The sequence below is a fragment of the Notechis scutatus genome, chromosome 2, assembly GCF_049901735.1.
Source record: "Notechis scutatus isolate UNSWTSFEM ecotype Mainland chromosome 2, rNotScu1.2, whole genome shotgun sequence".
NCBI classification, from domain to species: domain Eukaryota; kingdom Metazoa; phylum Chordata; class Lepidosauria; order Squamata; family Elapidae; genus Notechis; species Notechis scutatus.
The window spans coordinates 87,580,500-87,605,573 of record NC_142010.1 but is presented as its reverse complement, the minus strand read 5'-3'; the positions used below and the strand labels follow the sequence as shown (position 1 = coordinate 87,605,573).

The window sequence follows — 25,074 nt, the reverse complement described above, 5'->3', positions numbered from 1 at the left end:
ACAGTGGTTGGTCAGATCTAGGATGTGCTGGGGGGTTGTATTTGTTTTGGATGGCTGTCAAGGCTTCTTTTATTGGCACTTGGGTGAAGAGGGATATGACATCGAAGCTCACTAGTAGGTCGCTGGGTTGTAAGTTTTGTTTCTTTATGATCTCGATGAACTGGAATGAGTTTCTTACATGTGAGTTGATGGATTCTGCATAGGGCTGTAGTTGTTTGGCGAGAAATTTGGCTAGGTTTTGTAGAGGTGAGCCTATGGAGCTGACTATTGGTCTAAGTGGAGTTCCTTCTTTGTGTATCTTGGGGAGACCATAAAGCTTAGGGCATCTGGATGATTTCTCTCTGGGTATGATTCTTTGCTGGATTTCTTCACTGATGGGGGAGGCTTTTATTTTGGATCTGGTGGTTTTTTCTAGGTAGGTGGTGGGGTCTGTCTTTAGGGGTTTGTATGTGGGGTCTAGGAGTAGGTTGGTTAACTTGGTTTGGTAGTCAGATGTGTTTATAACCACTGTCGCGTTGCCCTTGTCTGCTGGTAGGATTATTATGCTGGTGTCTTCTTTCAGGTTACGTAGTGCAGTTTGTTCTTTTTTGGATAAGTTGCTTTTGGGTGGTTTGCTAGTGCAGAGGATGTTGGTGATTTCGAGTCTGATTCTATTAGCATCGTCAGGGTTGGTTTTGGTCAGGCTGGTTTCAACTCCGCATATGATGGTTTCTGTGGGGATGTGTTTGGGAGCGACAGCAAAGTTGAATCCTTTTGAAAGGACCTTGGTTTCAGCTTCGGTGAGGATCTTGTCTGAGATGTTGTACACTGTTTGTTTCATGTGTGGCTGTGAGGGGGGAGGAGTTGGTTTCTGGCGTTGTTGTAGTTTTCTGAGTTTGTTGGTGTGTGTGTCTTTCTTGAGGGTAGTCTGTGTTTCGGCTCTCCAGACGGCGAGTTGTTTGGATTTGTCCCAAAGTAAGGGGTGAATCTTGTTGCTGAGTCTGAGGTGAAGTGTGAGGAGATCTTTGTTGATTTGGTCTAGGAGAAATCTTTTTGTGTGAAGTTCATTTCTAATTAGGGCCAATTCTGTTCTTTTTAGGATGCGTTTGGTGGCTGCTGTGTTGGTGTGGAATTTCAATTGGAAGCTTGTGGGAATTAAATTTTGATCTCGGCAGTTGCATAGGAATGCGAGGTCACATAAAACTATATATATAGTTTTTGCTATGTTTTTAGAATTTTTCTTTTTACATTTTCAAGGGGAAGTACCAAGCAGAGTCTGAATGATGAGATCTACATGATATAAAATAGATATTAGAAATTTGAATGTTATAATTTTAGAATGCACAAATTCAATGTTTAATGAGATTTCATATGATAATAACAATAAGATTTAAAGGTGTTGCATTTCGATTGGCAATCATAAGGGGAATTTTGCTTCTTAAGAATGTTGGAAGAGAACATATGAAATTGTAAACAAGACAGACAAAAGTATAAGTACAATGAATAAAAAGATATAGAAATTTAGGTAAAAGAAATACAATTGAATAAGAAGAAAATGAGATAACCATAAAAGAAAATTAAGAGAAGTAAAGGGAGAAATAGTAAGAAGTTTGAAAAAGAGTAATAAGATATGAAGTTGAATATATAAGATGAATATGCATATGAAATTGTGTCTGTATGGAAATGTGATAACCCAGAACGATGCTGTACTCAAATAAGATGTTTTATTTGTTTTGTTAAAACTCAATAAAACTTTATTTTAAAAAAAGAGTCCATTTGTATATTATGTTCAAAATTAGTAGCCCATTTTGCCATGCCATCTTTAATTTGAACTTCTTCAGTTTCAAATCTTAACAGAAGTGTATACATTTTTACTATCAGGTGTTCAACATTTGCATGTAGTTCAAACATTCAATTTCATAGTTCAGTTTCAAACTCTATTTTGTGCTTTTTTCAGTTCCAATTATCTTTTTATCCATATTAAACCTTTCTTTTAACAGAGAATATAAAAACCACTGAAAACTATTTTGTTCTTCATCTGTTGGTATTTTTCAGCAACAATTATGGGAATGGAATTCTGCATAATGGGGGCCACTTGTACTAACTTGTGCCTACTTATATAGAGGCTGACTCTGTTCCCTCATAATTTACCATGGAAAGAACTGTAGTCTTAGCAAATGGTAAGTGCTTTTCCTAAATGTTTCACATTTATTTTATAGACTCTTGTAGGATAACAAAAAGAAATATAAATCCTAATAAGGTATTTTCCAACAGATAGGAAAGTCATCAACTGTCTGAAAAATAACTAAAAACTCACTTTGATGTAGGAGTATTAGTATGTTCACTGTTTAATAATAATTTTAATAAAATTTTAAAAGGTGAAATAAAATATAAGAAATTTTAATCAAACATCTACTTGTTTATCAAAATAAACAAACCAAGTAATCATTGTATTTTTTATTATAGTCATGCAACTGAAATATTTAGTTACATAAATTTCATTCTCAGATAATATGCAACCAAATTACAAACATAATATTCATGTCTTTCTAAGGAAGCTACAAGCCATCAACTGTAGTTATTGTGGCATAGTGGTTAAGGTGCTGAACTAGGACCAAGAACACATTTAAATCCATTCTCAGTCAGACAAGGGGCAAATATGGGCCAACCACTCTCTTGGAGCTCAAACACAGTTCAATTTTAGAAACTATACAACCACTCAGATTATGATAATATGCATACAGTAGATCACTTGCTTTAAATAACTCACCAGATTTCAAATATAATATATCCTTTGCATTAAGACTTTTGAATATCTCTTTTCCATCAACCATATGGTAGTACTTCTGTGAGAAGACTACACCAGTACAAATACCTCTTTCAAAAATGCATTCTTCCTCAGCAGATTGCAAATTAGAGAAATTCCTAGGTAGTACATTTTCCCTTTGTGGTATTATGTGGCCTTTGTATTTATCAAATATATTCACATCTGCACAGAAAAGAATTATAGACCATTATTATTAACATTATTAAATTAATTAAATTTGGATGCCCTGAAATTCTGGGCAGTTCACAAGTTTAAAACATTAAAAACAACAAGAAAAATGAAATAATAAGCAAAAAATAAAATAATAAAAGAAGGCAAGATGACAAAAGGCAGGAAAGAATGATAAAGAAATAAATCCATACAACCCCCCTTATCAAAGACAGGCCTTTCAAAACATCAGCTGGGTGGGAACTATCTGGATTTCAGCTGGAACCTTATTCCAAAAAGCAGGTGTTCCTACAAAGAAGGGGTGTTTCTAGGATCCCAATAGATGACATTGTTTAATCAAAGGATCCCAGAATGTGCCAGAATCCTGCCAGATCAAACCAGTCAGGGACATAGGCAGAGGTGGTATTCAGCAGGTTCTGGCCAGTTCTGGAGAACCGGTAGCGGAAATTGGACTGACTGGAGATTTTACACTATTCTTCTCCTGCCACGCCTACCAAGCCACACCCACAGAACCGGTAATAAAAAAAAATTAAATCCCACTACTGGGCATAGGCCATCCTGTTAGGTTAGTTGGGTTGGCAATATATAAACCAACAATGTATGTTTGTAGCTTTAGGACAAAGTTACTGTATTGATTTGTACTATGTTCCGATTGGTTGATTGTATTGTGAATTGCCATAAGAGGGAGCTAGAGATCATGGCTTGCTCTCTCTGACATTCTGTATCTCTGACATTCTGTATCTCTGACATTCTGTTTATGCTGTGCTTATACTTTGATATCTTTGTTTACTGTAAATGACAAAGGCAACCGGTAAGAAGACTTTGTAATTGGATATTATTTGGACTGTTAAACGTATATGACCTGGACTGTTTATTGGACTGTGCTATTTCTTAAAGTAAACTTTAACTCAATTTAGTGTATCTGTGTGTGGCTGAATAATTATTCATACCTACTCTCATAAACATTTCCATGTGCATATCCTTGTTACTCAAGGGTTATTCTGCACATATCATAACACATCCCTCAAGTAACCAGGTTCTATGCCATGTAGGGCTTTTTAGGTAACAATCAACACCTTCAATCACACTAGGAAGAAAACTGGAAAACAGTGCAGAGGTGTTAACATAGGCATACTGAAGACTTCATTCTGAACCATTTTAAGTTTTCAGATGGTCTTTAAGAGCAGCTTCAAGTAGAGATATAGCAATAGTAAAACTTTAAAAATTGTCTAAGAACTTACTCTCTACAGTAGAAAAGGGTGCAACTGATGCACTAGATGGAGCTGTACAAAGGCCTTCTTGGCCACAGCTTCTACTAGCTCATTGAACAGACTTCTAAATTCAGGAAGACCCCTAGATTATAACCTCCATCAGTGTTATCAATGTTCAAAGCCACAGATTTAAGATAATAAAAGTGACAGTTGATTTACATCAAAAATCAGTAGAAAACTGAGTTGTTTTCTTGGCTACATGGGCAACATTTAAGTTTTTATGTATTTATTTAACATTATCCCCCAACCTCCTAATACTCACTGATGAGTATCCTTAAATAAGTAATTTTGTTATGTTAAAATTTATATTAAGAGCATATATGCTTGAATAGTTTTTCAATCTGGAAATCATTTAACAAAGACTGAAATCAATATTTTCAATTTATAGTTATATAAGAAGAAATATTATCCTAACAATTATGCAGACACAGATAAAGATCTCTCTAAATTGAAAAACGAGAATGTCTCTATTCAATAAAGGAAGCTCTCAAAAGATATGAAGAAAATACTGTAATGAAATCCAAGAATGACTATAGGGATAACTGTACTCAACCAAAATAAATACAAGTTTATCTATGAAACCATACATAGCAATGGTTTCTGAGAAAAATAGAATGGCATTTTTTCACTTTCTGAGCAAGCAAGTGAAGAATTAAATAAATTATAAATAGATGAATTAGCATTTATAATTTTAAGAAATATATAGAAAAGAATCCTAATCATTTTGTCATCAACTCATAGGATAAAGGAAAGGTTCTTTTCTTCAGTAATATTACATGAGGCTAGTTCTCACGTTTATTTCCTACCCTTATTGAGAGGTAGGGATAGTTAAGCATAAATAGCTGATACTTCCCTTCTTTTCTTTTACATATAAAGCTGAGCTTGCCATTACATTTTGCAGACCGCAGTGCTAATGATCTTTGGATAAGTGTACCACAGCTATCAAGAGTGTTTCCTTGTATCTGTAACCTGAAAAGAAATAAATTACAAATTAAATTGGAAAACATAACCTGTTACAATCCAGTTTACTAATCTGTTTTAAAATAGGATAAGAAACTAGACAAGAATCTCATCCTGCTATCTGGTGCCCTAGAAATAATTCTATACAGGCAGGGCCCACTAATTTTATTTTATTTTACTCTAGCTTGATAACATGTGAAGGCCATCCTCTAGAAAAATTATTTATCAAGCAGCAAGGTGCAAAAAAACAGCAAGATGCAGAGATCTAACTTCCGGAAAAAAATACATTTATTAGAGTTTGAATCCCACTATCGGTCTCGCTATTATTTGTATTTGGTCCCACTATTAAGTATTTGGTCCTACTATTAAGTCTCTAATTATCTCTTTTTTCCCTTATGTCTTTTATTGGTCCATGCATTTTTTTTTCCTTCTATGGTTTGTCCAGAGAACACCAGATCTAAAACTATAGACCTCATTTCAGTGCAAAACAATTATATAAAACATCAAAATTATAATGACTTCAATACAGGCATTTATGAAAAAATGTAACTCCACTGGTCTTATTTGCTTTTCCGGGTACACTATATTTTAAGTTATTACAGGTACACTACATGCCGTTTCACAGGAATCTTTGCAATCTCTGCCCCATCAGGAGTGTCAAAAAATGAGGAAAATACATAAAAACCCGGCAGAAAAGTTTTAGGGTATTTTTTAATTATTTTTAAGTACTATAAATAGAGATAACAAAATTCCAAAGGGCTAAAGGGATTTTTAAAAATGTTTTCTTTGGGAAAAAAAATTCTGTCACAAAACTAAGAAAAATGATCCATACTATTGTTTTAGCCTGGGAAGCTGAAAAGAAAACGTAATTTCTGGATTAAATTATCACTCCCCTCTCTCCTAAATGTAGTCAGCATTGGAAAATTGTAACCTTTGGGCTGCATTAACTCACAGTATGCAATCTGTATCCAGCCCCCCTTAACAATAAGGTAATGCTTTTATTCATTTTCTTTGTTTCTTAATATGATTCATATAGCTGCCCATCTTATATTTGTAAGATGAGCCACAGTGGTTAGAATGCAGTACTGCAGTACGGCTCCTTCTGCTGACTGACTGCAATTTGGCAGTTCAAATCTCACCAGGCTCAAGGTTGACTCAGCCTTCTATCCTTCTGAGGTAGGTAAAATGAGGACCCAGATGGTTGGGGGCAATAGGCTGACTCTGTAAACTGCTTAGAGAAAGCTGTAAAGCACTGTAAAGCGGTATATAAGTCTAAGTGCTATTGCTATTTGTAACTCTGTTTGGTTCATATCATTAAAACAATCACAAAATAAACAAAATCAGATATTAATAAAACAGTAACCCCATAAAAACAAATTTAACCATATTAAAATAAATAATAATAAGCAGGCAAATGCAAATTAAGAATCAATCAATATAACCATCTAGCAGTTCCAAACCACAACCAGATCCCCAGCCATGATATGAAAGCCACGGCTTCATAGCGTTTTGAAAGGCTAGCAGAGTTGGGGCCGATCTAATCTCCAGAGGGATGTGGTGCCAAAGGGCAGGTTTTGCAGGAGAAAAGGCTCTTCTCCTAAGTTCCATCAGATGGCATTCCTTAATAGACAAAATCCATAACTTGCCTCTTTCTCCATGCCTGATGGAACCGGTAGATGTAACTAGGGAGAGATGGTCCCTCAAGTTACCTGGCTTCATGTCATGTAATGTTTTATAGATCATTAAATGTAGATGTGTTGGTGGTGTTGCTCAAGTCATGCATTACATCTTTCAAGGTATTCTATCCATTTCACATCCAATAATTGAAGGCTTCTCCCAATTTTGTTACCTGATATAGATTGTTTTATATAATCACTAATTCTGTCAGGTTGCTGTATTTTTCACATCCCATCATGACAATTTATTTTTCAATAATCAAAATGCTACAAACTGCAAGACTTTAAGAAATCATAAAAAATAAAACAACCATACTTTTGGAAACCCTACCATTTTCTACTAGTATTTGTTGATGTCCCATTTCCCCATAGCCACTCCTTTACTTCTGCATGCCATTTCAGTCCTACCCACATTGGTTGATTTATCATCTCTTGAAGCCACACCTGAAAGGCAAGAAAAGATGTAAAATAGCTAACATTGTAAAACCCGGGGAATATAATCTAAATATACTCTATGAATGGAGCTGCCTCTTCAGGAAATATTAGTCTTTGTTCAATTCTTTATTTCAATTAAAGATAAATAAAATACAAGATGCTTCTGCAGAGATTGAATTAGAATGAAAAGCCATTCACTCATTTTCCCCTATTTAAAAACTTTGATTCAAAAAGTATTCCTTCCAAAAACAAAAATTAGGGAAGAAGATCAGTCTATATTGTACTCTTGTAAGCATTCTTATTTTTATTTAATACAATTATCATTGTAAGCATTTTATTATATGTAAAGATCATCTATCACTTAATATTTCTAAAAAACGAAAGTAGCAACAAGTTCCACAAATTAACTTATTCCATAAAGTAAAATTTCTGTGAAGTATTTAAAATAAATATTCCAACCTTTTCCCTACGACTATCCAGTTGAAGTAGACTAGTATTTTTAAAATGACTACACAACAGCAAAGCTTCTTTCCATGTCACTTTTTTATTTCTTTCTATCCAGTAACATGTTCCTTGCCAATACCACCAGCCAGCACCCATGGAACATTTTAAGCTGTACAAACCTGATATCATCAAAAGGAAAGAAAATGTTAGCAATTAAATAGACATGAATTTATTTTCCATTTGTGTTCTTTGCCATTCTGCCTTTTCACCCAAATTGCCTGTCAAATCAAGATAGACACAGGAATTTTGGGATTGAGAACAGGGAATAACCACATTGCCATCCCTCTCTACAGGCAAGTAATATAGATGTAGTAGAATAATAGAATAACAGAGTTGGAGGGGACCTTGGATGTCTTCTAACCAACCCCCTGCTTAAGCAGGAAACTACACCAATTCACACAAATGGTTATCCAATATTTTCTTTAAAACTTCCAGTGTTGGAGCATTCACAACATCACAACAAGTTGTTCCAGATTAATTGTTCTGTCAGGAAATTTCTCATTAGTTCTAGGTTGCTTCTCTCCTTGATTAGTTTCCACCCATTGCTTCTTGTCCTACCCTCTGGTGCTTTGGAGAATAGCTTGACTCCATCTTCTTTGTAGCAACCCCTGACACATTGGAACACTGCTATCATGTCACCCCTAGTCCTTCTTTTCATCAAACTAGACGTACTCAATTCCAGCAACCATTCTTCATATATTTAAGCTCCAGTCCCCTAATCATCTTTGTCGCTCTTTTCTGCACTCTTTCTAGTCTCCATAACTTTTTTACACCCTGGCAACCAAAATTGGATGTAGTATTCCTTTTTTCCCCAAGTGTTTTTTAATTTATTCTACTTATAGTCATCAATACATAAACAGTGTGGCACCTGTTGAGGTATTCCGCGTTAAGAGAATGAGTGCACTCAGGGAAACATAGTGAGAGTGGTGTTGAATAACACACAACCAGCATACAGATACACTGAATAGTAAAATGTAGGTTTTACTTCCAGTAAACGAAGTCCAACAAACAGTCCAAATCATACACGGTTAAAGCAGGTAGTATTCAAAACAATAAGTTCAGGGATAATCCAAAAACAAAGTTCAGTATCATAAACAAAGTTCAGTAAACGGAGTTTGATAACAGTTTGCAAGACTCACAGCATGGTAGTGTGAAAGGTGCAAGGTAACAAATCAGCGCCTGCATTACAGTTATCCGCCCATGATGACGTGTTTGTTGATTGGTGATCTCTGTTCCTGGTACGCTTTCAGCCTACGTGAGGCCTAGAGGCCTTGAGGCCTGGTATGTACCGAAACTATAGAAACTAATTTATTACTGCATCTCCTCTGTTTTAGTTTTATAGAAAGAAATTTCTTCTGGATCTTCATCACTGCCCATGCAAAAACTCGTGCGAGCGCACGCATCAGGGTCTTCTGAGGGTATGACTTTGTACAGAGGTTCCTTTTCCCAGAGGGCATTAACCTGTGCAATGGCGCGCTTTTCAGCTAACAAGGATAGACTATTGGAGATAGTGCGAATAAAAATTGGTAATACACATGGAAGAATAACACATCCTAAAGCAATCATACCTATGAGAGCTACTATAGCTTGTAATCCTGGTAGTTTTGGGAACCAGGAACTAAAAATATTTTTAAGATCAATACCTTGCCATACTTGATTAGGATTATAGGTTAATTGTCGCATCTCAGTTGTTAATTGTGCTACTACTTTGCCAACTTTATCAATTTGAAGACAACAATTCGTAAGATGGAACCTACCACACACCCCTCCTTCTTTGGCTAGTATGTAATCTAAAGCCAAGCGATTTTGGTAAACAGCTGTGCGCAATTTGTCTGTGGCAGTTGCTAGAGTGTTTAGAGCTTTGTCTATTCGTTGGCCAGCTAAATCTAAAACAGCTTGTAAGCGAATAATTCTATTAATCATATATATGGGGGTTCTGTACCCCCAGGACCCGTTTTGGGCCCAAGTAGCCACGCCTAGGTGCAGACGATTCTTTCTGAGCTCCAGGTATCCCCTGTATATTCTGATTGACAGGGGAAGCCTGCAAAGGCATTATCGGTGTTTCTTTTCCTGCGGGATAATGTATCATACACAGGGATGCCTAGTTCTTGCTTAATGGAGATCGGGAGGAGGAAAAAGGAAGGTCTTATCCACCCCAATGCACATGACCCTTGCCAATCTGCAGGAAGGGACGGATAGGCTAGGTTACCACAAATCCAATACATGTTATTTGGGGCTGTCCAAATTTGGGAAGATGATGTGTCATTGAGATAGGGGAGGAGGGAGGTGTTGAACTTGGCAGGTGTGGTGGTAGCATTGTCAGGTGCTGTCCAAGTCTGGTAGGAGTTATCCCATGTACCTAAGCAAAGGAGGTGTCCTACTGGAGTGGACCCATTTCGGGAAAAGCAGTTTCTACCAATTAAGTTGGTGGTAACTGTCCAGATAAGTGGATCGGAAACTGTTCTAGCTGTTATGTTTCCTACAGAAGACATGTTGTTGAACAGTGATGGTGAGGCTTCCAAGGCTTGCCATGGCCATTGTTCTCCTGTGGTGGTTCCCCCACAGACAAAACAATTGGTTATTGCAAGTTGTTTTGCAATTTTTTCTGCCATATCCATGAACAAGTTTTTTGCAATTACACTGGTATCAGGGGCTTTTTCTAATTTCCTTAAATTATTATATACCGACCAGCCCAATGATGTTTCCTTACCTTCATATATCACTTCGGTTTTTATGGTAATGTAAGTGTTTGGATCCGATCCTGTGCCATCAATCCCTATACCATAAGTATCCAAGGTAGGGTGTTGTCTGGAGATGGTGATTTCTACCTTATTGTCTGTGGTAGACCCTGATATTCGTTTGAAATGTGACAGATGATTGCAGCCTTTGTACCCTCCCCCAGTATAATCACAGACACAAGACCAACCTGAGCACTCGATGGAACCTCCACAAGGGACCCATTGATTGGGGTTCCCTATGGCCCAGTTGATGGGTGTAGGACACAAATATTTATGATTGTGAGCGTATGTTTTCCAGTCAACCGACCCGCATGAATGCCCCCCTGGTTTAGAACAAGCAACACAAACATCAAAGGTTAAAACAATTGGGTTAGTACCGTCCTTGAGCACAGTGGTGTGGTTTAGGTAATAAAGTTTTCCCTCCCCCTCAGGATCGGATCTGCCAGAGGTTCTTGGAAGTCCCGCCCATAAGGTAACGTTGAGACGAACAGCCATCTTGGGATCGTAGCAAATGGTTTTTGAGTTCATCCTGCATAAATGGTACATGGTCCCGTTGTTTTGGCAAGTTTTTCCGGTAGGAAGGCACTTCTGCGGTTGTTGGGTATGGTAGATGAGAGTTAGTTGAATGAAGCCTGCTCGTGTGGTTTTGGTCAGGCAGGGGGTGCAGCCATCTGACACGCTGGTGGGATTCTGCGATCTCTTAACCCGATGTAGAAAGGGGGGGCTGTGCATGAATGTCAGGCTGATTCGTGAGTTGTCTGTGATGACGATGGGGTGAACGGGGTCTGAGGACTGTCCATGAGTCATAGATGTTATGTATGGAATCATAGAGGCGTCGACCAGAGCAATAATAGGCAGTGGCAGTAGGACGAAGTATGAGGAGTGTAGTCCGAGGAGGGCGTTCAAAGGTGTTGATCTGGAAAGAGGCATTGCTGGAGATGTGGAGCCATGGCTGAGGGAGTGTCGACCATCTGAGATAGGGGGGGGAAATGTCCCCAGATGCAGTGCAGGTCAGCAGGAGGGGAGTACCTGGCATAAAGTACGTCACTCGAGATGGAATGGAGACCTTGGAGGCATGTGCAGCAAGAAGGAGGAAGAGGGTCGGCAAGGCAACGAGATGATTCATGATGATATGTCTGCAGGTGGTGATTTTTCTGCAGGTGGTGATTTTTCTACCTTGGGGTGGTATGGTCTGACGTGTCGTCCAGGGACCCACAGAACACGATCTGGAAGCTGGATAGCTGCGTAGCCGCGACCCCAGGTGAGGAGACCAGCAGGGCCTTTCCAAGTAGGGTCTGGCAGTTGGCGGTAGTATACCTGTGGTTTGGGAGAATCAGGGGAAGGGGGGGAGGAAAAATGTCGCTCCGCTGCCGTCATAGCAGGGTTGCCTGAGAGATTGAGGAAGTTGAGAGTATAAAGACAGAGATTAAGAGTGTCTTGCATCGCCGGGAGGCTAGGGGTTCTTTTCCCTTTGATCAAATGTCGTTCTAACGCTGTTTTTAGCGTTAAGTTAGCTCTCTCTACCAGGGCTTGTCCCTGACTGTTATAAGGGATCCCAAATTTGTGGGTAATTTGCCATTTAGCGCAAAATTCTGACATGGCTGTGCTAGTGTATGCAGGACCATTATCTGTTTTTATTTCATTTGGGCATCCCAACGATGCAAAAGTGCGAATGCAATGATTGATGACATGTTTGGAGGCTTCTCCTCTTTGCGGGGTTGCCATTATGAACCCTGAATAAGTATCAATTGTGACATGCAGATACTTCCAGGGGGCAAATGGGGGAAACTGAGTAACGTCCATTTGCCATATTTCGCAGGCTTTCAACCCGCGGGGATTTACCCCTAAGGGAATGGAATGGGCTTGTTGACTACAGGTGGGGCATTGTTGCCTAATGGCTGAAGCTTCGGCCATAGTGAGGTTGAAATGTTTCATGAGAGCTTTGGTGTTTTGATGGAAATAAGAATGGCTCTCCCAAGGAGTCAATGTGTGTGATGTCATGATGCCTGCAGCCGCTTGATCAGCCACATCATTGCCTTCCTGGAGGATTCCTGGGAAGGGTTGGTGGCTGCGAATGTGTGCTACAAAGAGGGGGTGTTGACGCTGTGCAATAAGGTGTTGCAATGTAACAAAAAGAGAGAGAAGGTTTTTATCAATAGCGGGATAGAGGTAAGAGTCATGAATAGTAGAGACTATTTGAGTAACATATAGGCTGTCTAGGATTAAATTGAGGGGTTCGTTAAAATTCTGGAGGACTAATATGGTTGCAGCAAGCTCAGCTCTTTGTGGTGATGTATTGCTTGAAGCTGAGGTTGCTGCAAGGATATTATGTCAGCAGGCTTTTTCCTCCAAGTAAGGGCTTCAAACAATGGAGAAAGAATATCAGTGGTTAAAGACAGGAAAGGTCGGGCCCAGTTTATGGTACCCAGATATTGCTGAAGTTGAACCAAGGTGGGTTGAGAAGGTAGAGACAAAGAGGGAAGTGAAGGATAGGCAGTAGTTGAAAGCATTTTATAGCCCAGATATGCGTATGGAGTTAGTACTTCGGTGAAATCAATCTGTGTTCTCTGGAAAGGCCAGCCCACTAGGGGTCGCCCTCCCATTTCTTTTTTCCTTGCTGCTTTCTTGTTTACTTTCAAACATATAGTCCGAGAGGGAAGCCCCCCCTCGGGCAGATAGAGGCTGCAGAATCCTCTTGCAATCCTCATTTGCATTTTCAACAGCCAGTTTTAACAGAAGCTCTTTACGGGCTTCTTCATTTGAGATTTGCCTCTGAATGGCCTTCTGAAGTTCCTTTACAAACTCAGCATAAGGCTGATGTTGTTAATGAAGCCTCTGACATATGGTGCCTGGATGCCGTACATGGCCACGGCTTGTTTTAAAACTCTGATTAATTTCATGGGTAAAGGTTCAAGTCTAGGCACCATATTTCTGGCTCCATCCCCCTATATATTCAACAGGACAGAGAGAGAGAGCTCCTCCAGAGTAAGAGAGCCCTCCCTGCTTGCGCGATCGCTCCCATGGGTGTTTGATCCTCCGCTGAATTTGAATTAGGAGGATTTATGGGTTTAGGAGCTGTGGGGGAGGAAGCTTTTAACAGGAGAGCATCCTTTGTTTTGGTTTCAGCTGTATAGGGAGGAGGACTCGGGGGGGCTTTGGTCAGTGCTAAACCATGGATTTTTAAACATTCCAGGACTATTCTCCATGTGGTCAGAATCTTTAGCAGAGCCCTGGGGTTATCATGAAAATAATCACCCAAACGTTGCCATGTGGAGACTTTCAAGGACCCTTTCTCCGGATAAGCCGGATATTGTGTATAAATGTAAGTCAAAAGGGTGATAAGGTCCTTTTTAGTTGGAACCGGGAGCTTTTTGCCCTGATTCCTAAGAATACGAATTGAGCTCTTCGTTAGTTCTCCTAATTCCTGCAAATGTGCTATCCGCTTTTTGGAGAACTTTCCGCCCATACTCACCTGAAGGGAGGATGTCTTCTTTAAGGAAGATTCCTGGGGAGGGATCCGTGACACGAGACGGCATCCCTGAGTTGCAACTGGCTCGTCCGGCCGGGTGAGATAAGCAGTCGAAAATAAACGCACCCATTTCTTTTAATGGATCACGTCGGGGTCACCAGATGCGGCTTTGCTCCGCATTTGGAAGGCTGCCCACTGGGTGGTCGAATGCATCAAGAAAGACACCAACGCAGGTTCTATCTTGGATGAGCTGCCCCGATCACAAGTTCGGGAAGCTCTTTTATTAAAAAACACACAGTGATACGTCACAAGCAGTGAATTCTATCCAATCATTAGGTTACATGAGAAGGAATATTAGTGCACACATAGTAACATCCAATTACAGTGCATGGTAGTGTGAAAGGTGCAAGGTAACAAATCAGCGCCTGCATTACAGTTATCCCCCCATGATGACGTGTTTGTTGATTGGTGATCTCTGTTCCTGGTACGCTTTCAGCCTACGTGAGGCCTAGAGGCCTTGAGGCCTGGTATGTACCGAAACTATAGAAACTAATTTATTACTGCACACAGCAATTCAAGCAGAACGATATTCAGGCAAAAGGCAACAAGGAAATGCAAGAAGAGAACAAACCAGGTTTCTGGCTCCATCTTATAGCCGTTGGAGGAACCTCAGCCAATCACAATTACAGCATTCTCTTAAAGATACAACAGTATTAAATGACTATCCTGGTTTATATATTGCTAACCCAACTGTTAGGTGATTATCATTCCTAACATTCTCCCCTTTGGGTAGGACAATATATAAAAACTTACAGTTTAAGTCCATATTTCTCACAGCAAGTCTTATGTTTTACAGTGCCTTGGGCTTTCATAAAATGATGTGCAATGTTACTATCTGACATGCAGTACTCCAGGGTAATCATTTTACTTTGAACACATTGTCTCACATTCAGATATCGTAGATCGGTGTGTTTTGATCTTGTCTGTACAGAGAGATTGGAAGCCATCTGAATTGCTGATTGGTTGTCTTCATATACAACAATAGGTTCCTTTACATTAATTCCCATATCTATCAATAGTTGTTTATAACATACTAAGTCCTTACATAATAGAGACAAACATGAGAATTCAGCCTCCATTGTTGATAAGCTTAGATATTTTTGTCAAATAGATCACCATCCAATTAATACCTTTCCTAATAATACTACAGTACCTGATGTTGATTTACATGTAGGTATGTCTGTAGCAAAACTTGCATCGGCATATGCAGTTAAACTTAGTTCACTTAGGCTCCAAATATAATGCATAATGCATCGTTTGTTTAAGATATCTCAACACATGCTTTGCAGCTTGCCAGTGCCTTTCAGTAGGCTCAGCATTAAACCTGGCTAATTGGTTGATACTATATGCTATGTCTGGCCTAGACCAATTACTAAGATAGGATAAGCTACCAATCAATGATTGATAAATGACTTTATCAAAAACAGGACTTTGTACATCACTGTGGCTAAACTCCTGACTCACTGGTGTTTTAGCCGGTTTACAAAGTTCCATTTTAAAGTTCTTCAGTAACTGGTTAATTTTATCTGCCTGTGAGATTTTGTAGCCTCCCTTAGTTTTATCTATTTTCAAACCAAGATACTGTTTAATCTCACCTAAATGTTTGATTTTAAATTTCTTCTCTAACAGTGAAATAATCCCAGTAGCTTCTTGATCAGCCTTAGTGATTAATGCTATGTCATCAGTGAACAATAGCAACAATGAAATTACACCATCACTTTCCATTTTGAATAAACATGGATCAGCCATGCCAGCTACAAAACCTATCTTTGTTAATTTCTTCACTATGCACTGGTTCCATTCATAGCCTGATTGCTTCAAGCCATAAAGACTCTTTTTTAATCTCCAGCAATCAGTTTTGTTATCAGTTTTTATTCCCAAAGGCTTCCTTAAATATACAGTATGTTGCAACGGTGCATGAAGATATACCATCTCCACATCTAAATGGTTTATTATGTATTTGTTCTTAGCGGTGGTAGCCTTCAGACTAGGTGCAAACACCTCATCGTAGTCATTGGCTGACTGATCAAACCCTTGTGCTACTAACCTGGCTTTATGGGTAACAGTCCCATCCACACCTGTCTTAATTTTATAAATCTACTTACATCCTATGGCATGCTTACCTGGTGGTAACCTGACATTTTCATATACCTCCAACCTTTGTAAGGATTTCAGTTCCTTATCCATTGCTTCCTGCCAAGCAGCCTAATGCTTAGCAGGATACAGTTTCAGCTCATTATAATTAGTAAAAACTATATTTACTTGACATACTATACTAGCCTGATATCTATCTGGTGGTCGTGTTACACGGGTTGAACATCAAGGTAACTCATGGCTTTCTGGTGGACTCTCCTGTTTCACCTCCTCCTGTTCTTCTACCTCCTCCTGTCCCTGTTCTTCCTCTCTAATGGCTATTGATGGTTTAACTATCTCATCATTAGGGACTACTTGGGTGTCAATAACTACATCATTGTTGGATTCCTGTTCTAGTTTATGCCACCCAACATGCTGAAGAAATTTAGCACTAGCGCTACAGTAAATATTAGCTGTGCCTGGATCCCAAAATCTAAACGATCTATGGTTGGCCTCATAACCTACGAAAAATAATTTCCTAGCTCTATGTTGCCCTCTAAGTCTTACTTGTGTGGGAGTATGCACCCATGCTGGAGCTCCAAATGTGTGTAGATAACTTAAATCTGGTTTTCTGCCATACCAACAAGTGAATGGCAATTCACCAGTTGTTGTATTCACCACATTGTTTAACACATGGTTGCTACACATTATGGCTTCACCCCACAGTGTTTCAGGCAAATCTGAATCAGATAACATAGTGTGAGCCATGGCTTGTAATGTTTGCCCTCTTCGTTCTATAAACGAATTATGTTGTGGCCTGGAGGTGCAGAACACTTATGTTCGATACCAGCCAATTTTAACATCGTTTGGAATCTATTGTTAATAAACTCAGTCCCATTATCAGTTACTAATGTAATTACCTTATGTGTCATTTTTCTCTCAGCAAATCTTAGCCAATTAAAGAAATGTTGGAATGTTTCTGTTTTGTTTTTCATTAGATAGCAGAAACCGTACCATGAGTAATGATCTATTATACTCAAAACATAGCAGGTACCTCCCAAACTGGGTTTCTTAGGACCAATTATGTCAGCAAAAACAACCTCTAAAGGTTCTTCAGTCTTAAACCCATTCAGTCTGTTTGATGGAGTAACCTTGCTTTTCTCCTGATTACAGGCATTACAGTTTAAGTACTTGCTACAGGGTTTCAATTTTACTCCCTCTGACAATTCAACAGTTTGTTTCAGCATCTTGAAATTAATGTGCCCCAGATGTCTATGCAGTAAATGTATACATTCATCATGTGGCTTAACATTGTTATAAACCGAGTTAGCCATCTGCAACTGGTCATCATGTATCACATATAAATCATTCTCTAAAGTAGCAGTAACATTTTTACCCTCTTTCTCTATTATACAGTTATCTCCCCTAAAGGTTACTATATAACCAATATTAACTAAAGCCCTTACTGATAACAAATTAAATTTCAGTTCAGGTACATATAACATAGATAAATGCTCATTTACACATGAACAATATGCAGTACCTTCACCAGATGCTTTCATCTTCCATCCATTTGCCAATGATACATGTTGCTTACTTGTAGACATCTTTACAAACCTCTCTCTATTTCTAGTAATGCACTGCGATGCTCCACTATCAACTACCCACAAATTATGGTTTACAGTTGAATTGCTAGACATAGCTAAATTAGCATTCTTCTTAGTTTTCTGGTGATTACCAGTATTCTGTCGTTCTCCCTTCTTACAGAATCTAGCTATATGTCCCCTAGCTCCACAAGAAAAACATTTCCTAACAGTATAGGCAGTTGAAAACAAATCCTCTTCTTGTGGTTGTTACTCTCTCAGTTGGTCTCTATCCAGCCTTCTTCTTGCCTCTTCTAATAATTGTCTGGTTATTTCAGTTAATGTCAGTTCATTTCTGGTCAGGACTTCCAGTGAAGATATGTAATCATCATAACTTTCATCCAATGAGGAAAGAATGATGTAAACCTGATGCAGCTCTGAAAAAATTAGTTCCTTTTCATGTAGCTCTTGAAAAGTTCTTTTCATAAAGTTCAAATGAGCTAACATATCTCCACCTTTCAGAAGATGTGCTCTAAACAGTTTACGTGTAAGATGTATGTGTGCACCTACACTGTCATGAACATAAATCCTCTTCAAATTCTCCCAACACCTAGCAGCAGATTCTTCTCCATGAATATGGACTAGCTGCTGGTCATTCAGTGTTAGTCCAATTATACAAAGAGCTCGTTCATTGTTCCGTTTAAAGTCAGCTAACTTTTTGGCACCGTCCTCATTATTTGGATCCCAAGCATTTACATCCAGTGGATTCTGAACTGCAGCCCATAACCCTTCCCTAAGCAGAAGTAGACTGCACTTCATAGACCAGGAAACATAGTTCTATCCAACCGGGTTATCATTGATAGACTTGTTGACAGGTCTTGTGCCATCTTTACCAGGACAGTAACCCACAATTAAACAGTAAACAGCTGTCTGTATACGGTACTGTGTATTCACACTAACTCTCAGTTATCTGAGCCTGGTATGGTCTGGGCTCATAACCAGTGTTGAGGTATTCCCTGTTAAGAGAATGAGTGCACTCAGGGAAACGTAGTGAGAGTGGTGTTGAATAACACACAACCAGCATACAGATACACTGAATAGTAAAATATAGGTTTTACTTCCAGTAAACGGGTAAACAAACTCCAACAAACAGTCCAAATCATACACGGTTAAAACAGGTAGTATTCAAAACAATAAGTTCAGGGATAATCCAAAAACGAAGTTCAGTATCATAAACAAAGTTCAGTAAACTGAGTTTGCTCACACTTTGCAAGACTCACAGCAATCCAAACAGAACAATATTCAGGCAAAAGGCAACAAGGAAATGCAAGAAGAGAACAAACCAGGTTTCTGGCTCCATCTTATAGCCGTTGGAGGAACCTCAGCCAATCACAATTACAGCATTCTCTTAAAGATACAACAGTATTAAATGACTATCCTGGTTTATATATTGCCAACCCAACTGTTAGGTGATTATCATTCCTAACAGCACCTAATCATCATACAACTCCCAAAACAAAACAAAAAAGCAGATTACCCATATCAATAAGGAAACTTCAATCCAAAAAGAGATCACTCTGGCGGAAAACCAAATCTGGTCACGTTGCCAATTTCAAAAACCGATACAAAAATTTATGCCACCAGATAAAGACCGAATGCACCAATTATCACATTAAACAAGAGGAAAACCTTCTAAGCACCAATTCCACCCGTGCTTTTTACAATTTTGTAAACAACAAACTAAAAGACTCAAGGTCCATCCCTCCCTTGATAGGACCTGATGGTAAAGACTGCAACGATGACACCATTAAAGCCAACATCTTTAACACATTCTTCGGCTCAGTATTTGTAAACAGCAATGGATCATGCCCAGTATTTCCTAGCCGTACCACAGATAACAACAACAATGATCTAATACATATCGATTTCACAGAAGACAATGTTGAAAAAGCACTACGCAATCTAAAACCATCTCTATCCATTGGACCGGATGGAATATGTGCCTACTTCTTAAGAAAGCTATCCACTGCCATAGCCAAACCTCTAAGCATAATCTTTGAAAAATCTTTCAGGACCAGCTCCTTGCCTAACCTATGGTCACAAGCCACAGTCATCCCCATCTTCAAAAAGGGAGACCCAAGCCTAGTTGAAAATTACAGGCCAATCTCCTTATGCTGCGTCACCTGTAAAGTCATGGAATCAATTATTAACCAATCCATCATCCTCCACTTAGAGACAAATAACCTACTCTCCAATAAACAATTTGGTTTCAGAAAAAAACTATCCTGTAATCTGCAACTCTTACACTGCAAAAACATATGGACGACACAACTCGACCAGGGCAAAGCAATAGACGCAATCTACATAGACTTCTGTAAAGCCTTTGATTCAGTGGTACACGACAAACTACTCCTAAAAATAAAATCCTATGGTATCTCTGGACAACTGAATAACTGGATAGAAGCATTCCTGTCAAACAGACAACAAATGGTCAAAATCGGGAGCGTCCTATCAAATCCAGTACCTGTCAATAGTGGTGTTCCCCAAGGCAGTGTTCTAGGACCAACTCTCTTCATACTCTACATAAACGACCTCTGTGATCATATTAAGAGCAATTGCGTTCTCTTCGCTGATGATGTAAAGCTGTTCAATACCACAGACAATACTGCTACCCTACAAAAAAATCTTGACTATGTATCAGAATGGTCAAACAAATGGCAACTTCAAATCTCAACAAATAAATGCTCTGTCTTACATATTGGCAAAAAAAATCAGAAAATAAAATACAAGCTGAATAGTCAAGATCTTGTTGATGACCCAAGCTCTGTAAAGGACCTTGGAATACTCACCTCTAATGATCTAAGTGCTAGAGCCCACTGCAACTACATAGCCAAAAAGGCATTAAGAGTTGTTAACCTAATCCTACGTAGCTTTTTCTCTGGTAATATCACACTACTAACCAGAGCATACAAAACATTTGCTAGACCAATACTCGAATACAGTTCATCAGTCTGGAACCCACATTACGTATCTGATATTAGCACAATTGAGAAAGTCCAGAAATATTTCACAAGAAGAGTTCTCCACTCCTCTACTCGTTGTAGAATACCTTATGCCACCAGACTTGAAATTCTAGAACTAGAAAACCTTGAATTACGCCGTCTTCGGTCTGATTTAAGCATGGTATATAAAATCATACATTGCAATGTCCTACCTGTCAATGAATACTTCAGCTTCAACCATAACAACACAAGAGCACACAATAGATACAAACTCAAAGTAAACCGCACCAAACTTGATTGCAGGAAATACGACTTCAGCAATAGAGTGGTCAATGTCTGGAATACTCTACCCGACTCTGTAGTTTCTTCCCCAAACCCCAAAAACTTTAACCTTAGACTGTCTACTATTGACCTCACCCCTTTCCTAAGAGGCCTGTAGGGGGCGTGCATAAGCGCACCAACGTGCCTACCGTCCCTGTCCTATTGTTTCTCTTATTCTTTTATTTTTCTTATATGTACCCATTTCATGTATTCACAACTATGTATACATTTATACTTATTATCTTGTAAACAATTGGCAAATCAAATAAATAAATAAATAAATAAATAAATTTTGTTGCAAACAGAAATAACCACATTAATCACATCCCTTACATTCATCACATTTGTATATATAATTCTAATATTGATACACATATTTATAATAGTTTACGATCCTTCGTTGTTTATTTATTTAGCATTCTGCCAATCACCATATTGTTTAAACATACATAATAATGTCATTATTCAAATTCTTCTTTTGTTTTTATTTATATTTAAAACAGGTCTCTTTTGGTGAGCAGTATAGTTCCAGGTTTTTACATTTGAATACAAACATTGCCTGCCACCTGTGCACCCACGGGCATCCTCCCTGCATCTCACCATGTATTCTCATGCGATGATATCATTCCCCCGAGCTTTGCTGCACCTCTTTTGCACTCCTGCACATTCCATCCCATCCTCCCTGAGCTTTGTCACCTCTCCTGCCATTCGTGACCCATTCTGAGCCTCACCATGCTTCCCTTGTGATCTTGTTCACCCCAAGTCTCAATGTGGCCCCCCCATTGCATATCCCTGTACACTGTCCCTAAGCCTCTCTGCTTTCTCCACTATTCATGCAAGCCCTGCCAAGCCTTGCCACACCTCCCTTGTCACTTGTTGACAAGGCATGCCTGCCAGTGGTGGGATTCAATTTTTTTTACTACTGGTTCTGTGGGCGTGGCTTGCTTGGTGGGCGTGGCTTGGTGGTCATGTGACTGGGTGGGTGTGCTTGGTGGTCATATGACTGGGTGGGCATGGCCAACTCAATGTCACTCACGTCAAGGGGTGCCTTGCCTGGCCCCTCTCCTCCCAGCCATTCCTTGTCACACCCAGCCTCAGCTTATCTATAGTTCTGTAAAAATGTTGTTCACCTTTTTTTACTTTATTATCTACATACTATAGAAGTACTTTCATGGACCACTGAAAGGAGGAAATGGCTCACATGCTTTGACCAAGAGTGTGATAGGCAACAGGCTTTTAAGGGACTCGGTTAGCGGCGTGCTGACTGAGTTGGGGGCGTGGTCAACCAGAAGTCACTACCAGTTCAGCGACCCATGCCAAATTGTTGCTACAGGTTTGCCCAAACAGGTGCGAACCAGCTGAATACCACCACTGATGCCTGCCGTAGCACCTGCTGGCCACATGGAGCCATCTTCTACAGGTCTTATGAGGAAACTGTAATGCACAACCCGGGAAAGAAAGCCTTGCATGTCCAGTAGCTGTCTCACAAATGGTTAGCTCAGGCATGCTTGGTCAGCAGGAGAAGCAAGAAGGTCAGCTAGGATGGCAGGGTCAGTGGAGTGCAAGGGTCAAAACGGGAGAGATAGCAGTGGGGGAAGTTGAGGTGTCTCTGTTCTTGTAAGTGCAGGTGGGCAGAATTTCAATCACATGATTGCTGGGTTACTGCAACAGCCATAATTTTGAGGATCAGCCATAAGTTCTTTTGTTCAATGCTTCTCTAACTTCAAACATACATTGAATGACAGCTTACATTGAGTAATTAGATGTTGCAATTAAAATTAGAAAGGAAGTAGGTTTTTATTAAAATCATTCCACTCACCCAAAGAACATGTGCCTATACTTTCTGGTGCAGCACAGATAATGGGTTTCTCACATGTTCCACTTAAAGGGTGGCAAAACTTCTCCCAATGGCAACGTGGGCAATTAAAATCACAATCTTCTCCGTAATATCCATGATCACATACTTCAAAAAAATAACAATAATAATAAATGATTATATAGTACCTTAGAATACCTTACATATATTATTTTAAATCTTATAACAATTGTATACAAATGATGATCATGATTATGTATGTACATATGAATGTGTTTTTGTAGGCTGGGGGAACTTGCCTAAATCCAGTTATTGAGTTTGCAGAAGAGAAATGGCAATTCTCAATGTAAAGTGCAATATAATTGTGTTGTTTTTTTTTTAGTTATGTAAATGTTCTGACCCAACCTGGTTCCAAGAGAGCAAACATAAGACAAAGACAGCAGCCCCCACCTTTTAAGGTTTCATTCACTAATTCTGTTTCTTGCCAGATAAAAGGCTGTTTCCAACTAATTAGCTCCGACAAGAAAGACCCTTGCCAAGCTGTTCTTCAAGGCTGCCAAAAACCCACAGATAAGAAATAGTTTACAAGAGTTTTCAAATACTAACTATAATGTCCATGAGGCTGAGTTTCAGAGAGTCTTTGCCTTCTGCAAAGAACACTTCTTCAAACCTGGCTTTTATCCTCTTGAGGAAGGGGCCATTACCTTGTAGCCTTACTCCTGAGTTGCCCATGCTGCTGTAATTGTTCTCTCCTATGAGCAATCCTGCGTGCACGTGCACTTGGCACAGGCTCCTCGGGAACCTCCTCATCACTGCTGCCAGCCCCCACAATCTCTGAAGGCAGCAGTCCACTACCTAATGGTCCTGGCCCCTCATCTGAGTCTTCCTGCTGCTGGCTAACCACAATACTATCCCTCACTGCAGGGCCCTTCCTCTGGGTCTGATGGTCCAGATGCGGCCAAGACAGGAATTGTGTGTGAAATGCATCCACCAAATCTGGAACATGGACAGAAATCGCATCCTCCCAAGTAAATGCCTCCAGTCTGTACCCCTTCCATTCTATCAGGTACTGAAATCGCCCTTTCAACCACTGAGAGTCTCGAATACTGGTGACCTCATACTCTAACAAACTGTCTCCATCATGTGGTGCTGGTGGGGAAGGGTTAGGTTGGTGGAGTGGACAGGCCGGCCGTTCGGAACCAGAAGGGAGTGATGGAAAACCGGACAGACCCGTAGCGAGCAAGGCAACTTCATATGATAGGTGATTGGGTTGATCACGGCCTCTACAGGGAACAGGCTAAGGTACCAATGGTCAAGCATCCTCATTGGCCAGTCTAACAGAAGATGCCGATAGACAACCACACCCAATCCCCCAGAGCCAATGGCGGCGTTGCTCTCCGACAGCGGTCCATGACTTGCTTATACGCTTGCTTAGCCTTCTCCAAATACTGTCACACCAATTGGTGAACGGTCTGTAACTCCGACAAGAAATCTTTCGCCTCCGGAACCGGCAAGTCGAGTGGCGTCAAGGGGAAGAACCGAGGGTGGTAATCCACATTGGTGAGGAACGGGATGGTTTGTGTGGAGGTATGCTGAGAGTTATTGAACGCAAACTCTGTGACCACTAAGTAGTCCGCCCAATTATCCTGTTGCTGATTGACAAAGCAACGCAGGTACTGCTCCAGGATTCTGAGCACTTTCTCCATCCACCGTCAGTTTCCGGATGGTGAGAAAACAACAAACAGATTTTAACATCAAAGCCATCATCAGCCCTTTCCAGAATTGGGTGGTAAATTGTGTCCTTCGGTCCTACACCACCCAATCTGGGAATCCATGTAGCCGGAAGATGTGCTGGATAAACATGCGGGCCATGGCGTGAGCCGTGGGGTAAGCCCCGACACGGAACAAAGTGTGCCATTTTGGTCAGCATGTCAATCACCACAAACTACGTGATGAATCCCGATGAGGGGGGCAGATCTGTCAAGAAATCAATCGACAGGACACCCCAAGGTTTCTCCGGTGTGGGCAAAGGCTGGAGCAGTCCCGGGAAGCCCCTGTTGCTGACTTATCCTGCTGGCATCACACGCAAAACATCACATAGGACTGCATGTCGTGTCGTAGTCAGGGCCACCAGAAAATCCAAGACACAAGGTGCAACATCTTGAACAGGCCAACATGCCCTGCCACAGTGT

At 39.9% G+C, this 25,074-nt stretch overlaps 1 protein-coding gene across 1 annotated transcript in view; it reads right to left on the bottom strand.

The window, feature by feature from the left end:
- LOC113423713 (uncharacterized) overlaps positions 1 to 25,074 on the bottom strand; it is a 152,861-nt gene that overhangs the window by 52,943 nt on the left and 74,844 nt on the right. The window contains 5 exon segments of the mRNA XM_087954178.1: positions 2,750 to 2,968; positions 5,114 to 5,214; positions 7,213 to 7,325; positions 7,776 to 7,939; positions 22,886 to 23,029. Coding sequence (XP_087810304.1) covers positions 2,750 to 2,968; positions 5,114 to 5,214; positions 7,213 to 7,325; positions 7,776 to 7,939; positions 22,886 to 23,029 — 741 coding nt within the window.